Below are 16,061 nucleotides of genomic sequence, written 5' to 3'. Positions count from 1 at the left end.
TTGCTGTACCACTCTGAAGTGAGAACTGGCATAGAAAAAAAAAAGTAGATATGGATTTTTCTTAGTTCTAGAATGTATGCAAGTAGGATTTTACTATTGGTGAATGGGAAGTGATACGGGTGACATCTGACAAGAAGGTGGAATAAAGAGAAAAATATGTTGTACATACTTTTGTGCTATGTACAGTTTGACTTACTTATCTATAGAAAGACTGTTATTAATCCCCCTGAAGTAACTCTTAGCAAAATATTCCTTAAAACAGTGACAACAAAACATGCTATTAGCCAATGGATGAACTATCATTTTTCAAAATGAAATACTTGTTCTCCCTCACTTAAAAGTAATTCTGAATATATACTTATTTTTTTAAAAAAAATTTAAGCTCCATACACTAGCAGTCCATTTTGCAATTAACAAGGAATTTGAGAGCTAGCTGTCACACTACTTCTGTTGTGTCAGATCCACGAGCAATAAAATATTGATGGAGATTTTCAAAAGACCAATGATCCCCAGATACCTGACCAATAGTGAAAGTCTGTGGATTTTACTTTTAAATCCTTTATTTCATAGAATCAAAGAATTTAACAAATTGTTCTTTTTATTAAATGCTACCATTCTCATAATATTTGACTTAATAAAAGATACTGAACAGGCTTTGCACGGGTCAGTGCTTTAAATCTGTTTAATAAAATGAGCAGAGAGAAAAGCTTTTACACGGGTAGTTTGACCAAAAGTTGGACATGAATGGGAAGATACGTTTCATGTGAATCTCTCCTAACTATCTTTCCCTCAGCCTGAATATGTGAGCAGGCAGCAATCTGCATTAATGCATTCTGAAACGTAAGACACAGGAAAATTTTTGAAGGGGTCAAAAAATGAAAAGGTATCAGACAAAAGAAAACCCCACTGTGTCTTACGAACTATTACAAAATAAAGTCCCTCTCATTTACCTTAAATTTTCTGAACTGAATTCTGACTCCAGGAATTTGAGAAACTGCTCTCTTCCCACAGGGTCTTTCAAAGCTTCATCCATGCCAAACCCCCACCGTTTCACCCTCTGCTGTCCTGGCTCTTTGCTACAGAAGAAAAAGAAAACAACAGAACCCACAATCAGCAATACTTCAATATTCTAATACCCTGTGTTCATAATTTAGACTAAGTCCTAAAATTCAAGCATAGATTTTTCACCTTCCAGATTGCTTATACCTGTGTAATGTTCAGACATGAGCAACCAGGCTGTTAGTACTTACACAGAATGAAGGCAATATTCATGCATTGACATAGAAAAATGAGGACTTGCAACTAGGAAATGTTATCAGATTCTAAACAGTGTCTTTTTTTCCCCACACTGAAGCACTGGAAACTGGCTACTGTAACTTTTTACACAGATTTATTAATCAATAGCTCTTTCCATCTTACTAAACTGTAAAGCTGGAAAGACCAAAAGGAAGCTGCATTGCCCATCTGCCTCAGCATTCTCCTGCAATACCTCTGTCCAAAATCTTCATGTTTCAACAAAAGCCTGTTATATACCCTTACTCCAAGAGAATAAATAAAATTATATACCTGGCCTCCAGTTCCCAGAAAGTGGTGTCATCCGATATCCAAGGGTTTGAGGGATCAGGGGGCACAAGAAAAGGATCATATTCCAAATACTGCTCTGTATAAGCTAATAGACTGGGAAAACAAAAGCATCAAACATTGGCATGTCAGGAAGTGAGGAAACCTGATCAGGCTACCCCAGCTAACAACTCATCTTGCATCAACTGAACCATGGCAACCAGGTACACACTCAGAAGTCAGCTACAGGCTCAGGCCAAAATAAGTTTGCCCTACCATTTTAAAATGGACTCCTGAAGAAGGAGGGGTGGGTGAAGTCTTATCAAGAGCTGAAATAAAATAAACTACAAGCTTCCCTAATACTTCAACACAGCTCCTTTTAGGGCTCCTTTAGGCACTAATAAATTAAATCAAGCAACCTCTTCCATGCACATTTGCTTTCATAAAAGAACATGTTTTATACCCCTACAGTTTTAATTATCAGTTCCTTTAAAATCTGTTCTAAAACACTGCATGCTATTCAGGTCATATTTATTGGCCCTGCAGCTGCTGGGACTCCTTTTTTCCTCTTTTAAATATAGTTAATATTTTTATTATTTCCTAATCAAATGGCACTACTTGCAAGTTAATTGCTTTCCAAAAAAAACCCATTTTTTTCCTCAAGTTCTTCAGTATTCATGAATTGGTCTGCCTCAGTTGAACACACTAAAACCTTTGCTTGTATTCTGGTAATTTACATCTTCCATGCCCTTATTCTCACTTTTCATGTTTCCTTTTCCTCATAATTATTGAAAAATTAAGTGAGGACAAATATTTTCTCTTTTCATTTGTATTTATATTATATTCAGTTTGTATTCCATTTTTACTGTTCAGTAAACACAATTTCTTACCTTGTTCTTTGTATAAATATGTATTTATATATGTTTGTATGTGTATGTATATATATACACATATATAAGTAGACACACGTACTAATGTTTATAAGAGGATGAAGAACAATTTGTATTTGGCTTAATTTCCTTTAGTAAGTCTTATGCAGCTTGATTTTCTGCTATTTTCACTAACTCTGTATTTGATGTGTAAAACAGAGCATTCCTTTATCTCTTCTTTACCTAAGCTGTAGTTAGTCTTTCCAATGGGGTTTTTGTTTTATCTGCTTTCTAGCCCATTCCTGAGGAATCCTGGTCATATTTGGAGAAAGATCCTCTGACCCGAAGTAAGCTCAGACTCACTTTTTCAAGTTCTGAGCTCCTCACCCAGTCAGCTCTGCCCGTCAGTTCCTTTGCTTTGTCAGCGATTGCCCTTTTGAAATACCAAAATAGTAACCCCAGACCTATTTCTTTCTCCCTGCCAATGCAAGGTGAAACTTGTCACCACTTGGTCAAAGGCTTTTTCAGTGACTCTTGGGTTTATCAAAAATGTATCATGGAATATCTGGGTCATCTTTTATCAATAAAAGATCTTCATATCTCTCACTTAAGTAAACTGTCATCAGTTACTTCTGACACCTGAGCTCCCTTGTCTCTCGTTCTTTGAAGCTATTTCGTACTGACATTTTTCCAATAAATATCAGTCTAATTGAAAAACCAGAAGATGTGACAATATACTTACCTCTCTGCAACTTTTGACATTTTTAATCTATGTCTGTCTAATTGCATTTGCCAGTGCTTAATCTGCAAGAAAGGAAGGCAAAGAGTGTTATGAGTAATTCATTGCTTGACTCTATTTCCATAACTCTTTATTAGGGGCTGTAATTTAACCTTAATTTATCCTAGGGCATGGAAGAGAAATATATCTGAGTTAAAACAACATTTCACTAGTGCAGCTCTAAAATAAATGGAATTTTCCATCAAAGCGAAAAGATCATACAGAAACAAAAAAAAAGGACCCAATATAACATTTTCCCTAAAGGTTCATCAACAGAAATCCAATTAGCATTTTTTTTATATTTTTGAAGAGAACTACTAATTCTTCAGACATTTACCTTCTTCCAATTCTAACGCCTCAGGAAAGATTTATGAAGCATGAAGAATAGATAAATATGTGAACCCATATATGCATACACAGAGAGGTAAGTATATCCCCAAATCTCAAATCAGTGTTAAAAGGAAGAGCAAGCTGTCTCCTGATAAAGTGGTTAACAGTCTTAGCTATGCAAAGAACCCACTGCTTTTAACTGTTTAATGCAAGATGCAAAAATATCAGGGTTTGTCTCATTAGCTTTAATAGAAGTTACATACCTAAATCCATACATCCTGAAACAGGGAAAAGGTTTACTAAAAGTTTGCTGAACAACTTCCCAGTTACAATAATTTTTGTTTTAATACCTACTTCCCTAAAATATTCACATAAAATTACATCTGTGTAGTTGTTTTTCAAACCTCTTGGTGTAGTTCATCTTCTGTAGGTGGCTTAGTCTCTGGTACTGGTGTGTGGGTAGGGCTGTGACTTCGAATGTCGTTTTGTAAGCCATAGACAGACTATGCAAAAAATATCGGAAAATGATAGTTGCTTTCAGACAATGCTTTCTACATATACGCATAGTAACTGTGATGCTTTAGTACAGTGTGCTCAAGAAGTTAGCCAAGATCATCTTTTTCTGAGGAACTGCAAATAAGCCATGCACACAGATAAAATATTGCTTCCGTACCACGGTGTAAAATAAAGACTCCCAAACCCCCACAGTTTCATAATGCTGTAGAACACAGGATCTATTTTTATTATCTCTCTATATTAACAGCATAGTAACATGGGGAGCAACACAAAAAAGCAGCTATTACAGTAAGTGGAGATGACCAGTAAGAAAAAAAGAAACAGTATCATGAAAGGTAGACTATCACAATTTATTATTTGGATGATTCCCAAATTTGCAATTACTGCTTGGTAAATTACAATAATCTGGATCTTTCACTAATATAAATAAACTAAGCTAAAACTTTCTCTAAATCTATTCTTCTTTTTAAAACATGTATTCCAATGGGTTGACAAGAAAATATACCTCAAAGGGAGTACTTTAAAGTTGGAGTCAATCTACATTTTTATGATACAAAGGATTTGAAAGAAAGTTCCAATCCATCTATACATCCCCAGAGAAGTTACACTGTGGATCCTAATTCAGATGAATCTTATTTCCTCCACAATTTCTGGTCATCCATTTGGGGCATAATTGTAAACTAGAGACACCCTTTTCATTAAGACCAGCAGAAATAGAATTGCTGTTATAGTTCACACTGCATTTTTAATTTATTTTTCCTTAATTACTGACAGAAACATTTTAACATGCTTTATTCAATTCACTAAACAACATGAATAAAGCATGCAAAAATGCATTTTATTTTCATATTCTCTGTGTATTTCTCCAAAGAATTTCTTATTTGATAACATTTACTTAGCAAATGTGTTAATACTAATTCATTTAAGAGCTTATGAAATAATAACATATGTTCACATATTTGTTCTTTGCAGATGTAAGAAAAAAAATATTTTAAGAAACTATGGAACTTCATGCTATAAATTACCTGCACCTCCTGTTTTTAATATAATAACAGTACTTACCTTTCTTGTTTTATGTGGATTTCTCATTCTTGAAGATTTTTTTATATCCACTTCAGTAGTGTTCACACATCCAGGCTATTAAAAGAAAAAGAAAGGAAAGCACAAGGATAAAAACTGGGAAGGAACTGCATATTATTTTCATTGACATATTCCTCCTCAGTTTGTAAGGCTAAGAAAATAAATAACCAGATGCATATAATAACTTCATGTCCCTCTGCAATAGTGCCTGAAACCTAAATAACATACAGTCTAAAGAAGCATCTCAAGTATCATTTTATCTGGCTTATTGTAAGAGAGAATATTTTTCTATTCAGCTTTGTTTGCTGGACTCTATGATGGCTTTTAGGACAAGCTTTACTGTATATCTTTATGCTGAAAGTACTGAAAGCAATTTACAGAGGAGCAGAAAACATCCAAATGCATATTATAAGACACACTTGTGGCACAGAGAGGTACTGATTCAAATTAAATTGCTCCTGGCAGTATTTTAGAATTTTGGAGTGAGACACTGAAGACCACAAGCCTAGAGCTTGTGACAACCCAGATTTGAAATAAAATAAATTCTCAAGATAACAGAAACAAATCGCATATTTCTGCTTCATATTCTTGTTTTGCCAAGGAAGCCATACGATGCGCTCTATAGCTATCCCTCTAAGAAGCATGGTTGACCTAAAGGGACAAAATACATAGAATTGAGTAATACCCTTCTCAGCTGTGAACCCCAGGCTTCCTTCAGGAGCATCTGGTTTTGGGTCATTTTTTCAAAGATGATCTTTTAAAAAAAAAATAATGAAAAAAAATGTGCCAAAACAGGATTTTTTTTGAAGGGAACAGAAGGGGAAGAGGAAGGGAAAGCAGGCTTCAACAGCTTAACCAGAAGACATGCAGTCTAAACAGAAAGACACTCAACACATCTCAGTTGGCCTTCAAAGATCCATTCTCGCAACTCTGTAGCTTCCCAAAGGACACAAGTCCTCTAGTTTCTTCTAATTCATCTTCTTTTGACACTTCCCTCTAAGTACAAACTGCAGAAATCTGTTCTTTACCCATTGCTGGAAACAAGTAATAATAAGTGTTATGCTCTCAGGTGAGATTGACCTATTGATTTTAGAGGGATTACATTTGTCACTGAGAGTGGGAAGTAAAAAATCTGCTTTCTAGTGGGAGCAGATTTTTAATGGAAGTAGGTTGTTTGGTTTTTTAGCAGGAGTAGCTAGATGTAGAATTTACCTTCCAGACAACCAAGCTGGACTTATTATCACACTAATCATACAAGCTTCATTTTCTTATCATGATCTAAAGTGCTTGATGTGGCTGTAAATCTTCAGACAAAAATTTTAAACATTTGTTATATAGGCAGAGCCAAGAAAGCAATACTTTATCTCTGGTAAATATTTTAAATAAGACTGTTTTTTTTTTTTTTTTATCCAGTATCATTTTTAAATTAATAAATAAGTTTTTATTTTAAACTAATACAATAATGTTTGTTTGATCATATTACATCTGGAGTATAAACAGTTCCTCGTCACTAAGAATGAAAACAGGCACTTAGATAATATTCTCAAGCCTGCATCTGACATGATTATTGAGCTAGATTTGGGAAGGTACACTTTGTGCTTGTGAACAAAAATGACAGTTTTTTAGTTCAGAATAACTTCTAACTCAAAGACAATGACAGGTTGAAAAATACAAAATTCTACATGATGGCCAATATAAAGGCAGAAAGCAATTTCATAGGGCAGTATACTGATATACAAAGTTTAAAAGAAAACAATTAATCTACTTCAGGACTATGACAGCAACTGGCAGTGAAGAAGTCACAAGATTTTAATGATACCTACAGCCCTTGAGTGCAGCCATTTGAATAGCAGGCACACTTACATAAGGCAAAAACTGTTACTTGTTTACTGTTCAGTCACGGTTTCTTAAAAGCATGTATTTTAATGATACCTACAGCCCTTGAGTGCAGCCATTTGAATAGCAGGCACACTTACATAAGGCAAAAACTGTTACTTGTTTACTGTTCAGTCACGGTTTCTTAAAAGCATGTCCTAAAAATGCAGAGGGAAAAAAAAAAAAGCCAAAAAAGGGAGCATAAAGCTCATCCAAAGCCTCTTATTTTCAAAGATTTTAATTCCACCAGAAGTAAATTGGTACAAACAGTCCTAGTACCTTCCCCAGGTAACCTCAATGCCAGAGCTGCGCAGATGGATGCAAGGGACACAACAAAAAATTCTGGGAAATTTTTAGGAATGAGACAAGGCTGAAACTTTTGCTGGTTGGAAAGAGACCCAACCCAACACTGACCTTCTACAGCATCTAGTGAATTCTTACTAAAACCTCTCATTAGATTCTTAGCAAGAATCAAGTGGATTCTTACCACAACCTCTCATGCTTGAAGCAGAGCTGCTGTGGCATATCCCAGCAGGGGCACTCATGAGAGGCTGTGAGGGCAGAAACTGGACCAAGGGGTGAGTGAAGAGGAGCCGACAGCAGAGCAGCAGCAGGAACATACTGGCAGGGAAGTGTCAGGAAGCTTCAGTGCAAAAGGGAAGGCTAAAGGATGTATCACTACTCTGACAACCTGGGGTAACAATAGGAGTTTAAGACATATATCACCAGCACTATACAATACTGTTCTCATAATTTGATTTAAATTATATCACTAGAAGTACCTAATATACTTGAGGCCACAATTCCTGTTTTCTTCTCAACTGAAGAATATATATTAAAATGATACTTAATATGAGATGGGATTTATGGTTGCTCTGGTGTTGCCACACTTCATCTGTCAACTTTTAGGAATAAATATCAAACATCTTTTCAACTAAAACAAACATAAAAGCTTGCATTATTTAAACATTTCTCTAAAATAACTCAGAGTCTTTCTGGGAAAACCTTTGCTGGACAACATTTCATTTTATTCATATGCCCCCATTAACATAATAAGTATGTGTGTGGATACAATTACATCCAGCTGTGTTTTCTTTTTGTGTTGCTTTTTTAACTGGACTACCATAGTTCAAACAGTGAGATGCCTGTCAGAGTACTCTGCTGCAAGATTCCCATTTAGTGTGTAATATATAATTTGCATACTAATACTGTAAATAGTTTTCAAACACATTTCCTGGAAGACTTGAAACCTCTTCTATATGTGTAAATAGAATGTTTATTTCTTTCAGGACTAATGTTCTGTATGAAAACAGTTCCCCCTCCACACACAGAGAGGAAAGTCTTGTGACCTTGTCGAAATTATCATACAGCAAGTTCACAACCAGGGTAGAATTTGGCTCTCATCTGTTTTTAAATACCTGGCTGAATAACTGACACATATTCAAAGGAAACTTAGTTTCTTTTCATCCATCTGTTAGTATACCCTTATCTCAAAGTACAAATGCCATTGTATTAATTTACAGCAAAGGACATGTCAGTCCAGGCATGCAAAAATCATTGCTGAGAAAAATTGATGCAGATAAATAATATATTAAAAAAATACAGATTTTTTTAATCCCTACATCAATTATTGGATAATTACATTAGTATGAATTCCAAGCAGCACAACTTTCTATTGATGCTGTCTAGGAGGCTGCATAATAGGATTCTGCCAAGAAACAGTGGGAGGAAGAAGCCTCTTCTGCAAGGAGAGGAGGACCAAGAACTCCAGGTCCAAGCCCTTATATGCTTGGATCTGGCTACAACCAACAGCTGAAAACAGCAACCGCCTGAGAGTATATTTAGTTAAAAAAATCCACTTGGTATTCATAATCTTCCCCTGATAACTGTGACAACAGTGAATTAATTAATTAAGCCCTTGTACAAGTGCTAAGAGAATTAATTTTTTGACACCTGTAGTAATTCTTCGGAAGAATTTGTTGCTTACACCAAGTGGGATGATTTAGCCATGGTACATTTCCATCCAAATAGTGCAGAACACCTAATATTTATAATCTTTTTGCTGTACAAAGTCGCACACTCCAAGAGCCCTTTTTATTGCATGGCCACATAGCCAAAATCAATTGTTATCAACACCTTTTTGGGTAGAAATCTCTTCGCTGTGATGTACTTGTAATTCTAGTAAGTATGAAATCCTTAACAGAAAGTAAATTAATGCTTATATTGACATCAGTTTAAGTTTTGATTTTTTTTTTCTTTCTTAAAAAATACAGCAATTTAACTGTGAATCTACTTAAGCCAGAATAACCAGAAGTTTTCTTGTATCTGAGAAAAATACACCCATGTATGTGGGAGGGAATAAGCTCATTCACTGCAATAGGCTGGGAGCTAACTGTCTGTATTGCTCTGTAGAATGAGGGAGATCTGAGGGAGAAGCTGAACATGAGTCAGCAGCACGTCCTTGCAGCAATGCAGAGAAACCACACACCCAGCTGCATTAGCAATGGCATAGCCAGCAGGCAAAGGAAATGGTTATTTCTTTCCACTTGGCATCATGAGGATACATCTGGAATACCAAGACTACTTTTGGGCCCCAAAAACAACACATGAAATATCTTCAAAATAGAAAAGTCCTGTGGAGGAACAGACGGGAGAGCTGTTACCTTCTGCTGCCTAAATGGGGCTTGCAGAGCTAGACCTGTTCCAGAGGTGCACCATGAAAGGACAGGAGGCAATAGTCAGAAATTGCAGTAAAGGAAATTCCAGTTAGCTATAAAGAAATCTTCTTCATAATAAGAGGAAGAAGTTGCTTAGGAAAGGCTTTGGAATCTCCATCCTTGGCGATTTTCAAAGCTTGCTTAACCAAGGGCCTGAACAATCACATTCAACTTAGAAGTTAGCACTCTCAGTCTACATTTCTGGTACAGCCTGTGATCTTCAAAACCTGCAGGGACTGAAATTCAAATAATCCACCTTACAGAACACTCCAATCAAGTATTCATAGCAGTGTGAAATTCATCACCCTGCCTTCCTCTCCCCACAGCAGCATGATGGAAAGACATGACTGGTATTTGCTTCCTCTGCTGCCTCTGGTCTCTGGCAGCCTGTGGTATGTACTCAATCCGTACAAACAAACCGAGTAATAATTTAGAGGAAATGTAATGTCACAGCCTCTTTAGCTAAAAACACATAGGTGCTATTTAAAATAATTACCTCATTTCAATATGCACACCCATAAACTCAGGGTGCATTAAGGCTGTAAATATTTAGGCTGATTGATTCACATTCCTTACAAAATTTCATTGCATTTCATTGTAAATACACTATGAAATAGATCTTCTTGTTTGTTGAGCAAGCATGGGCTAATTTGGTAAGTTTAATTAGAAAATACTAAATTTCAAGATCTGCAGGCTTTCAAAATCTAAACACTATAAATTTAAATCACAGACATGGATACAAACATGACAGAACTTGGCTTCCACTTGGAAAAGAGAAAGTCAGACAGACAAACATAGACAAGGCAGAGACTGAAAGCTGTCTTTTATATTATTTATAATAGCAGACTATCACAAATATAGTAAGCTTAAAATCTGAAATTTCCCAAGTTCCAAATATTAGCATTGCCTTCTGCAACAATCTATTCTGCTATTGTTGATATTGTTGCTATTTCTGTCAATTTTTCTAGGAAAGGTGTCTTCTAACCCTTAGCAGTCACTATTCATACCACTCACTCCTAAAGTAGGGACAGGAAACTAATAAAGTGGATGATAAGCAGAATACCAGAGTTCATTTTTATTTCTAGCTTTTATATTCCAGTTTACTCGTGTAGCTAGCTGACCTGTGCATAGTTAAAAATCAAGGACAGAATAAGGACATGATAGATTATAAAAAAGAAGTGAGACAAAGAAAAGAATTCCAATTGTACTCAGCTGAAAAAAACCTACCAACCAAAGTAGTTATTAGCTGAAGGAATACCCAGTTTGATTCTGGTTATGAGGGGAAGTTTATTTTTTCTCATACAAAGTCTAGCTTCAAAGGACACATTAAAATCCTATATTAGTAAGTTGTCAGTAATGGCTAAAACCGAGGCTCTCACAGAGAAAAGCACAGGCTATATTTTCCTGCAATGCATCAATTTTTCATTTCCCAGAGATGGAAGTTATTGGAGTGTGCAGAACCTGCTGAGCCTTATAAGGAAAGGCTGAGGTTTAGGTATAGATTATGTGGATATTTTGGAGTTTTACCTGATTTTACACACTTCAGGGTCATGAGTAAAAAGCCTTTGCAGTAGAAGAGCTGCACCATTAATTATTTTGCTGGTGCAATAGAAAGTCTCAGAGAAACATTTCAAATGTGCTGAGTACAAGTGGTCAGCTCTTTTAACAGGATTTGGAAAACCAGCTGTTACCTTAAGGTCCAGTCACAGCAGGGATGCACAGTTCCAACCATTTACAAATTTCAGAAAACTGTTTTCCTGGTGGTTATGTGATAGGACATGAAAGCTGTTTACTTTTACTTCATTACTCAATTAAGTAATGAAAAGATATTAGCCATAGTTGCCAGAACCTGCAAATATGTAGAAACTTGTATGGCCACTGCTACTAGGGGGGGATCTCACTCGCCTCTGTCACACCAACCAAGGCAGTAAAGCCAAAACAGTGATTGCAGGGACTGGGGTACAGGAACCACTTCCTTTTGGTTGGAAAAAAATATTGTTATTTACAACAGAAGCACTTAACCATGGGTTTAACTTACAATCAGCTAGGTGTACCTGATCTGAAACACTCTTATGAACTTTATTAGGCTCTCCAAAAGTCTACAGCTTAATTACAATTTCTGATTGGTTCAGCAGTTCTCTGAAAAATAACTGAGAAATCAAATGTGTAAGCACTGGGATTTCTCTTGACATCTCTAGTCACAAGACCCCTAGTAGATTAGCAGGTGTCTGAAGAAAGAGGAAACATATTATGGTGAGTTTAATTATTAGGATACAAGTGATGGACTATTCTTTTTTTAATTTTGCACCTTATGCCCCATCTATCACAAATGTAGAATAACCCAATAATTACAAACTCTAAATGAAGTTGGGTGTGTATCCCTACTACAGGGTCTAGCTACTCAATGAATATAGTCTTTGTTCTACAGTTGAAATTGATGATACCAGATAATTTTTTTTCTTCCTGTATAGGTAGTGGCCCTGTAAATTCTACAAAAGTTTCGAGAGACTATCATGTAATAGAAGGGACCAGCACCAACTTTTCTTCTCTCTACTTGGATTTCCAAGAGTAGCTATGTGTATCAAACAAACTTCTTTTTTTTTTTTTTTTTTTTTTTTTAAATAGTATCATATTCCCAGCTTCTGCACAATTGCTTTTAGCACAACTCTCTCTGGAAACGTGCCTTTTTGAATCAGGTGTGTGACTGACACACAAGTACTGTGACTGGACTTTTGATACTTGTTGTTAAGATACAATGCTTTTATGAAGGTCCCACTTGCATTATACTCCTAATAAGAAGCAAACACAGAAAGGTAAATATTTGGATTACATTCCATTACAGCCACGGTAACTTCATGTATAAATTGTAATATGTAAGTTTGATCATGACTTTGTATACAGCTTCTGCCAAGTTTTCACCTCCCTAGAACTCCAGACCAAACTTCTCTAAAATTAGCTCACAGTTTTTCTAGTGTTTCCTATAGACTCTCCTGTTAGAAATTAGGTCATTCGGGAAGTACAACTATACATTCCAATTAACACCTATAAATCATATTTAATGATTAGGAAGCAAATCCCAAGGTCGTTTTCAAGTATAAATTCTGTAGCAGCATGTTTCAGATTTCATTCCCAGATGCCTCATAAATTTGGCAGTTAATCAGGGAAAAATTATTAAAACCTGCTTGTTCTACTAAAGCATTACATATTTTCCCCAATTTCTTCAGCCTTTCCATTTTGTATCTTAAAAGAGATGGGTTATGCTACTAAGTACTATCTTTCTGAAACCCATAAATAATTATAATGTATGGACTCAGTGTGACACTGAAATAAGCAAATACAAATTGGAACTGGACTTGTGTAGAAAAGCCTCAAATTTGGTTATATTCCTTAATATGGATCTATTTTTAAACATGGGATACATCTGACAACATGCTGCAAATATCCCTGAATCTACAGTCAAGTAGTTGTATGGAAACAAATTAGTCGTACACAGCTTAACAGTTAAATCCTGCTTATATCAGCTGATGAAGATGTACAACCTGTTGGCTTTCGAGTAAGTAAATATAGCTTTTCTTTTTTTTTTTTTCTTATTCATTGCCTGAACTTGCATTTCAGGCCATAGAATGTTCAATTTTAAATCTTATTGAATTGCTTCCTTCAAAGAAAGGGATTGTCTTAATTCATGAGAATTAATAAAAGCTTTGTTAGGATTAAGTGTTCTGTTGAAGGTTTTAGTAGAGAATTATGCAGGAAGCATAGAATGAATTTAAATGCTCAATACATCTCTTCATTAGCTAATTTCATTTTGACTCATTAAAGAACAGAGATAAATAATATAAAGTTCCAGACTTATTTATTGAATCAAAAGGAATAAGCAATAAATCTGATAGAAAAGTATCAATGCAGAAATATGAATTCTTGATAAACTGCAGAGAAAGGCATAAGCATGTAAGAATAAGTTAAACCCACTATAGACAGCCCCACATGAAGGACAGAAAATTTGCCATTTGGACCAGTTAGTAAAAGCAACACATGCTATATTCAAGGATTAATTTGAAGGTCACTGACTACTATCAAAATAGCAGTGTTGTTCTGCAGTGGACTTAATCAAAAAGTGGCAAAGAGTGCAATTAATGAATAAAAGTTTAACTATGAGTTGGTTCTCTAGTTTGGAAAGACAAATGAGGTTCAAAGATCATCAGACAAAGGAGATACATTTGATCAATTAGTTTGACTGAACTTTAATTATATTTGCAGCATGGTAAAACTCAGATGGGTTTTCAAAACTAAGTGATGGGAAGTCTCAGCACAGAATGTAGGAACACTAAAAGTTTCAAAGATTTTCAGCACCTTTCCAAAAAAATGGGGCCTATGCTGTACCGGTTTCCTGTTTATACCTATTTGTCTTCTCAAACTAAAGTTCAGATCTTTTCCCTGAATAGTATCAGACACACAAGGAATTTGAGTCGATGTGCAAACAAAGAACGTGCTTGGAACAGGAGAAAAAGAGATATAGAGAGATTTTCAAGAAATATAATACTAATAAATTAAACCCTAAAAATAATCTACAGGAGACAGAGCATCTTGAATCTTGGCAGGGATTCTCATGATCTCACAGACTTGCTTGTTTAAGGACAGATCTAGTGCAAAGACGGGCTTTCACTTTAAGAGAACAGGATTTTACAACATCCTTTTTTTTAAAAAAAATCTTTTAGTGGACTGTGTGTCAGAGAAACACATAATATGCAAAGTGCATATGAAAAGTATGTTGAAATTTAATTTTTGAGACAAGTCACGTGAAACTAAATGAGAAGTTGTACTAAAGAATATACTACTGCATGGAAGTTAAATGCTTAACTCTTTTTGAAAGACAATTTAATTTCTAATTACTCTTAATTTACAATAGACTACTTTAGATTTGTAGTGGCTGGTTTTCAGAACCAGAAATTATTGTACAGAAATTATATCCATTGTACTTACTCAAGTAGTGCCTTTAGTAGTATTAATTTTAATACTAAATGTGATTTTTGTGTATATGAAGATTCCAGTATTTGCAACACTGTTCCATAAGGAAACCTGTTACATTTATCTGGTTCATTGCCCCTGTGTGAAATACTCAGAGTCATTATTGCTTTCTCAATTTTTTTTCACCCAAAAAGGCAGGAAACTGCTGTTTTACAGATTCCATACAGAAAAATTTAGGTTATTCACTTGAAAAGAAGAGACAACAAGAAAGTCTGACCTTAAGTCTCTGAAAATTCTGATGGCAAATATAGGTGACATTTAGAAAATTATTATCTGCCTTTTGACTTATAAGAAGATCCTTGATGGAATGTTTTGGATTAAAGCAGCAAATTTAGTTCACACAGAAACAAAAATCAATGTATAAACATTGTACTTTTTAAAAAAAAAATTCAAAAACTTCAGCTTATTTTCCTAGTCACTACCAGAACTGGGTCTTACTAAAAACCGTAATATCATCTGATTTTCCTGTGTTCTTCCACCATCTCATGTTAGCTATTTCAGAATTCCTGAACTCTCCATAATCATCAGTTTCAACTTGAGAACTTTCAGTTGCACTACTGCAAGAAAGCTGGCTTCTCTTTCCTCATCTGTCCCACCCTTCCTTACTGAAGTGTCAGACTAAATAACAATGCGAAATAATGTGAGTACAAAGTCTTCCATAACTTCTTAGTTTGCAGGCTTTCTACAAGGTCTCAAACAGATGTGAGTATGGATCATAAACATTATAACCATTTTCTGAAAATAAAACATTGTACAAGGCTTTGTTTCATTACCAGAAGTGCAATTATCTGAGACTGCCAACTTCTGCCTTGGCTGCGTTCCCTATCTGCTGCAGAGGTAACTCCGTTGTAAGGATAGGATATACAACGAAACAGGTGCAAAAGAAGACATGAAAATTGTATGCAGAGACATCACTAGAGAAGTTTGATGGCATGATTCACATTCATTTCCTGGAGATGTTTAAAAACTTTCTGAAAATATTATGAAAAACCAGACGGAAGTGTTCCCTGGCTAAACAAGAGACTGGCCCAGAAAAGCCTAGAATTTGTAGCACGCGAAGTGTGAAATGAAGGATTGCACCACCCTAGCCAAGTTAAATTCAGTCGTTTGCCGAGTCTTTGAGGCTGATCTTGAAGGACAGGATGGAAAAGTCATTAAAAACAAAAGCAATAAAATAAGAGAAAAAAAAAAAAACTAGAACAAATAACCACAAGTATCCGCCACATGACCCTAGACACCCAGTAATTTACCCACTGGCTCAGAGGCTGAGGGCCATGTTCAGACCACATAAAATATAACTTTAAAATATAA

General features: G+C 35.4%; 1 protein-coding gene across 1 annotated transcript in view; it reads right to left on the bottom strand.

Moving 5' to 3' along the window:
• The window catches only part of RGS7 (regulator of G-protein signaling 7), a 242,183-nt gene that overhangs the window by 22,852 nt on the left and 203,270 nt on the right, over positions 1–16,061 (bottom strand). Inside the window, exons 10-14 of the mRNA XM_014950922.1 lie at positions 5,116–5,190; positions 3,942–4,040; positions 3,172–3,233; positions 1,567–1,677; positions 951–1,076 (exon numbers count right to left, since the gene is read on the bottom strand). Of these exons, the coding sequence (XP_014806408.1) occupies positions 951–1,076; positions 1,567–1,677; positions 3,172–3,233; positions 3,942–4,040; positions 5,116–5,190 (473 nt within the window). The remainder of the gene's footprint in view (positions 1–950; positions 1,077–1,566; positions 1,678–3,171; positions 3,234–3,941; positions 4,041–5,115; positions 5,191–16,061) is intronic.

The sequence above is a fragment of the Calidris pugnax genome, unplaced genomic scaffold (assembly GCF_001431845.1).
Source record: "Calidris pugnax isolate Ruff unplaced genomic scaffold, ASM143184v1 scaffold24, whole genome shotgun sequence".
Classification (NCBI taxonomy): domain Eukaryota; kingdom Metazoa; phylum Chordata; class Aves; order Charadriiformes; family Scolopacidae; genus Calidris; species Calidris pugnax.
The sequence above is the reverse complement of the archived record's forward strand: the minus strand, read 5'-3'. Positions and strand labels throughout refer to the sequence as shown.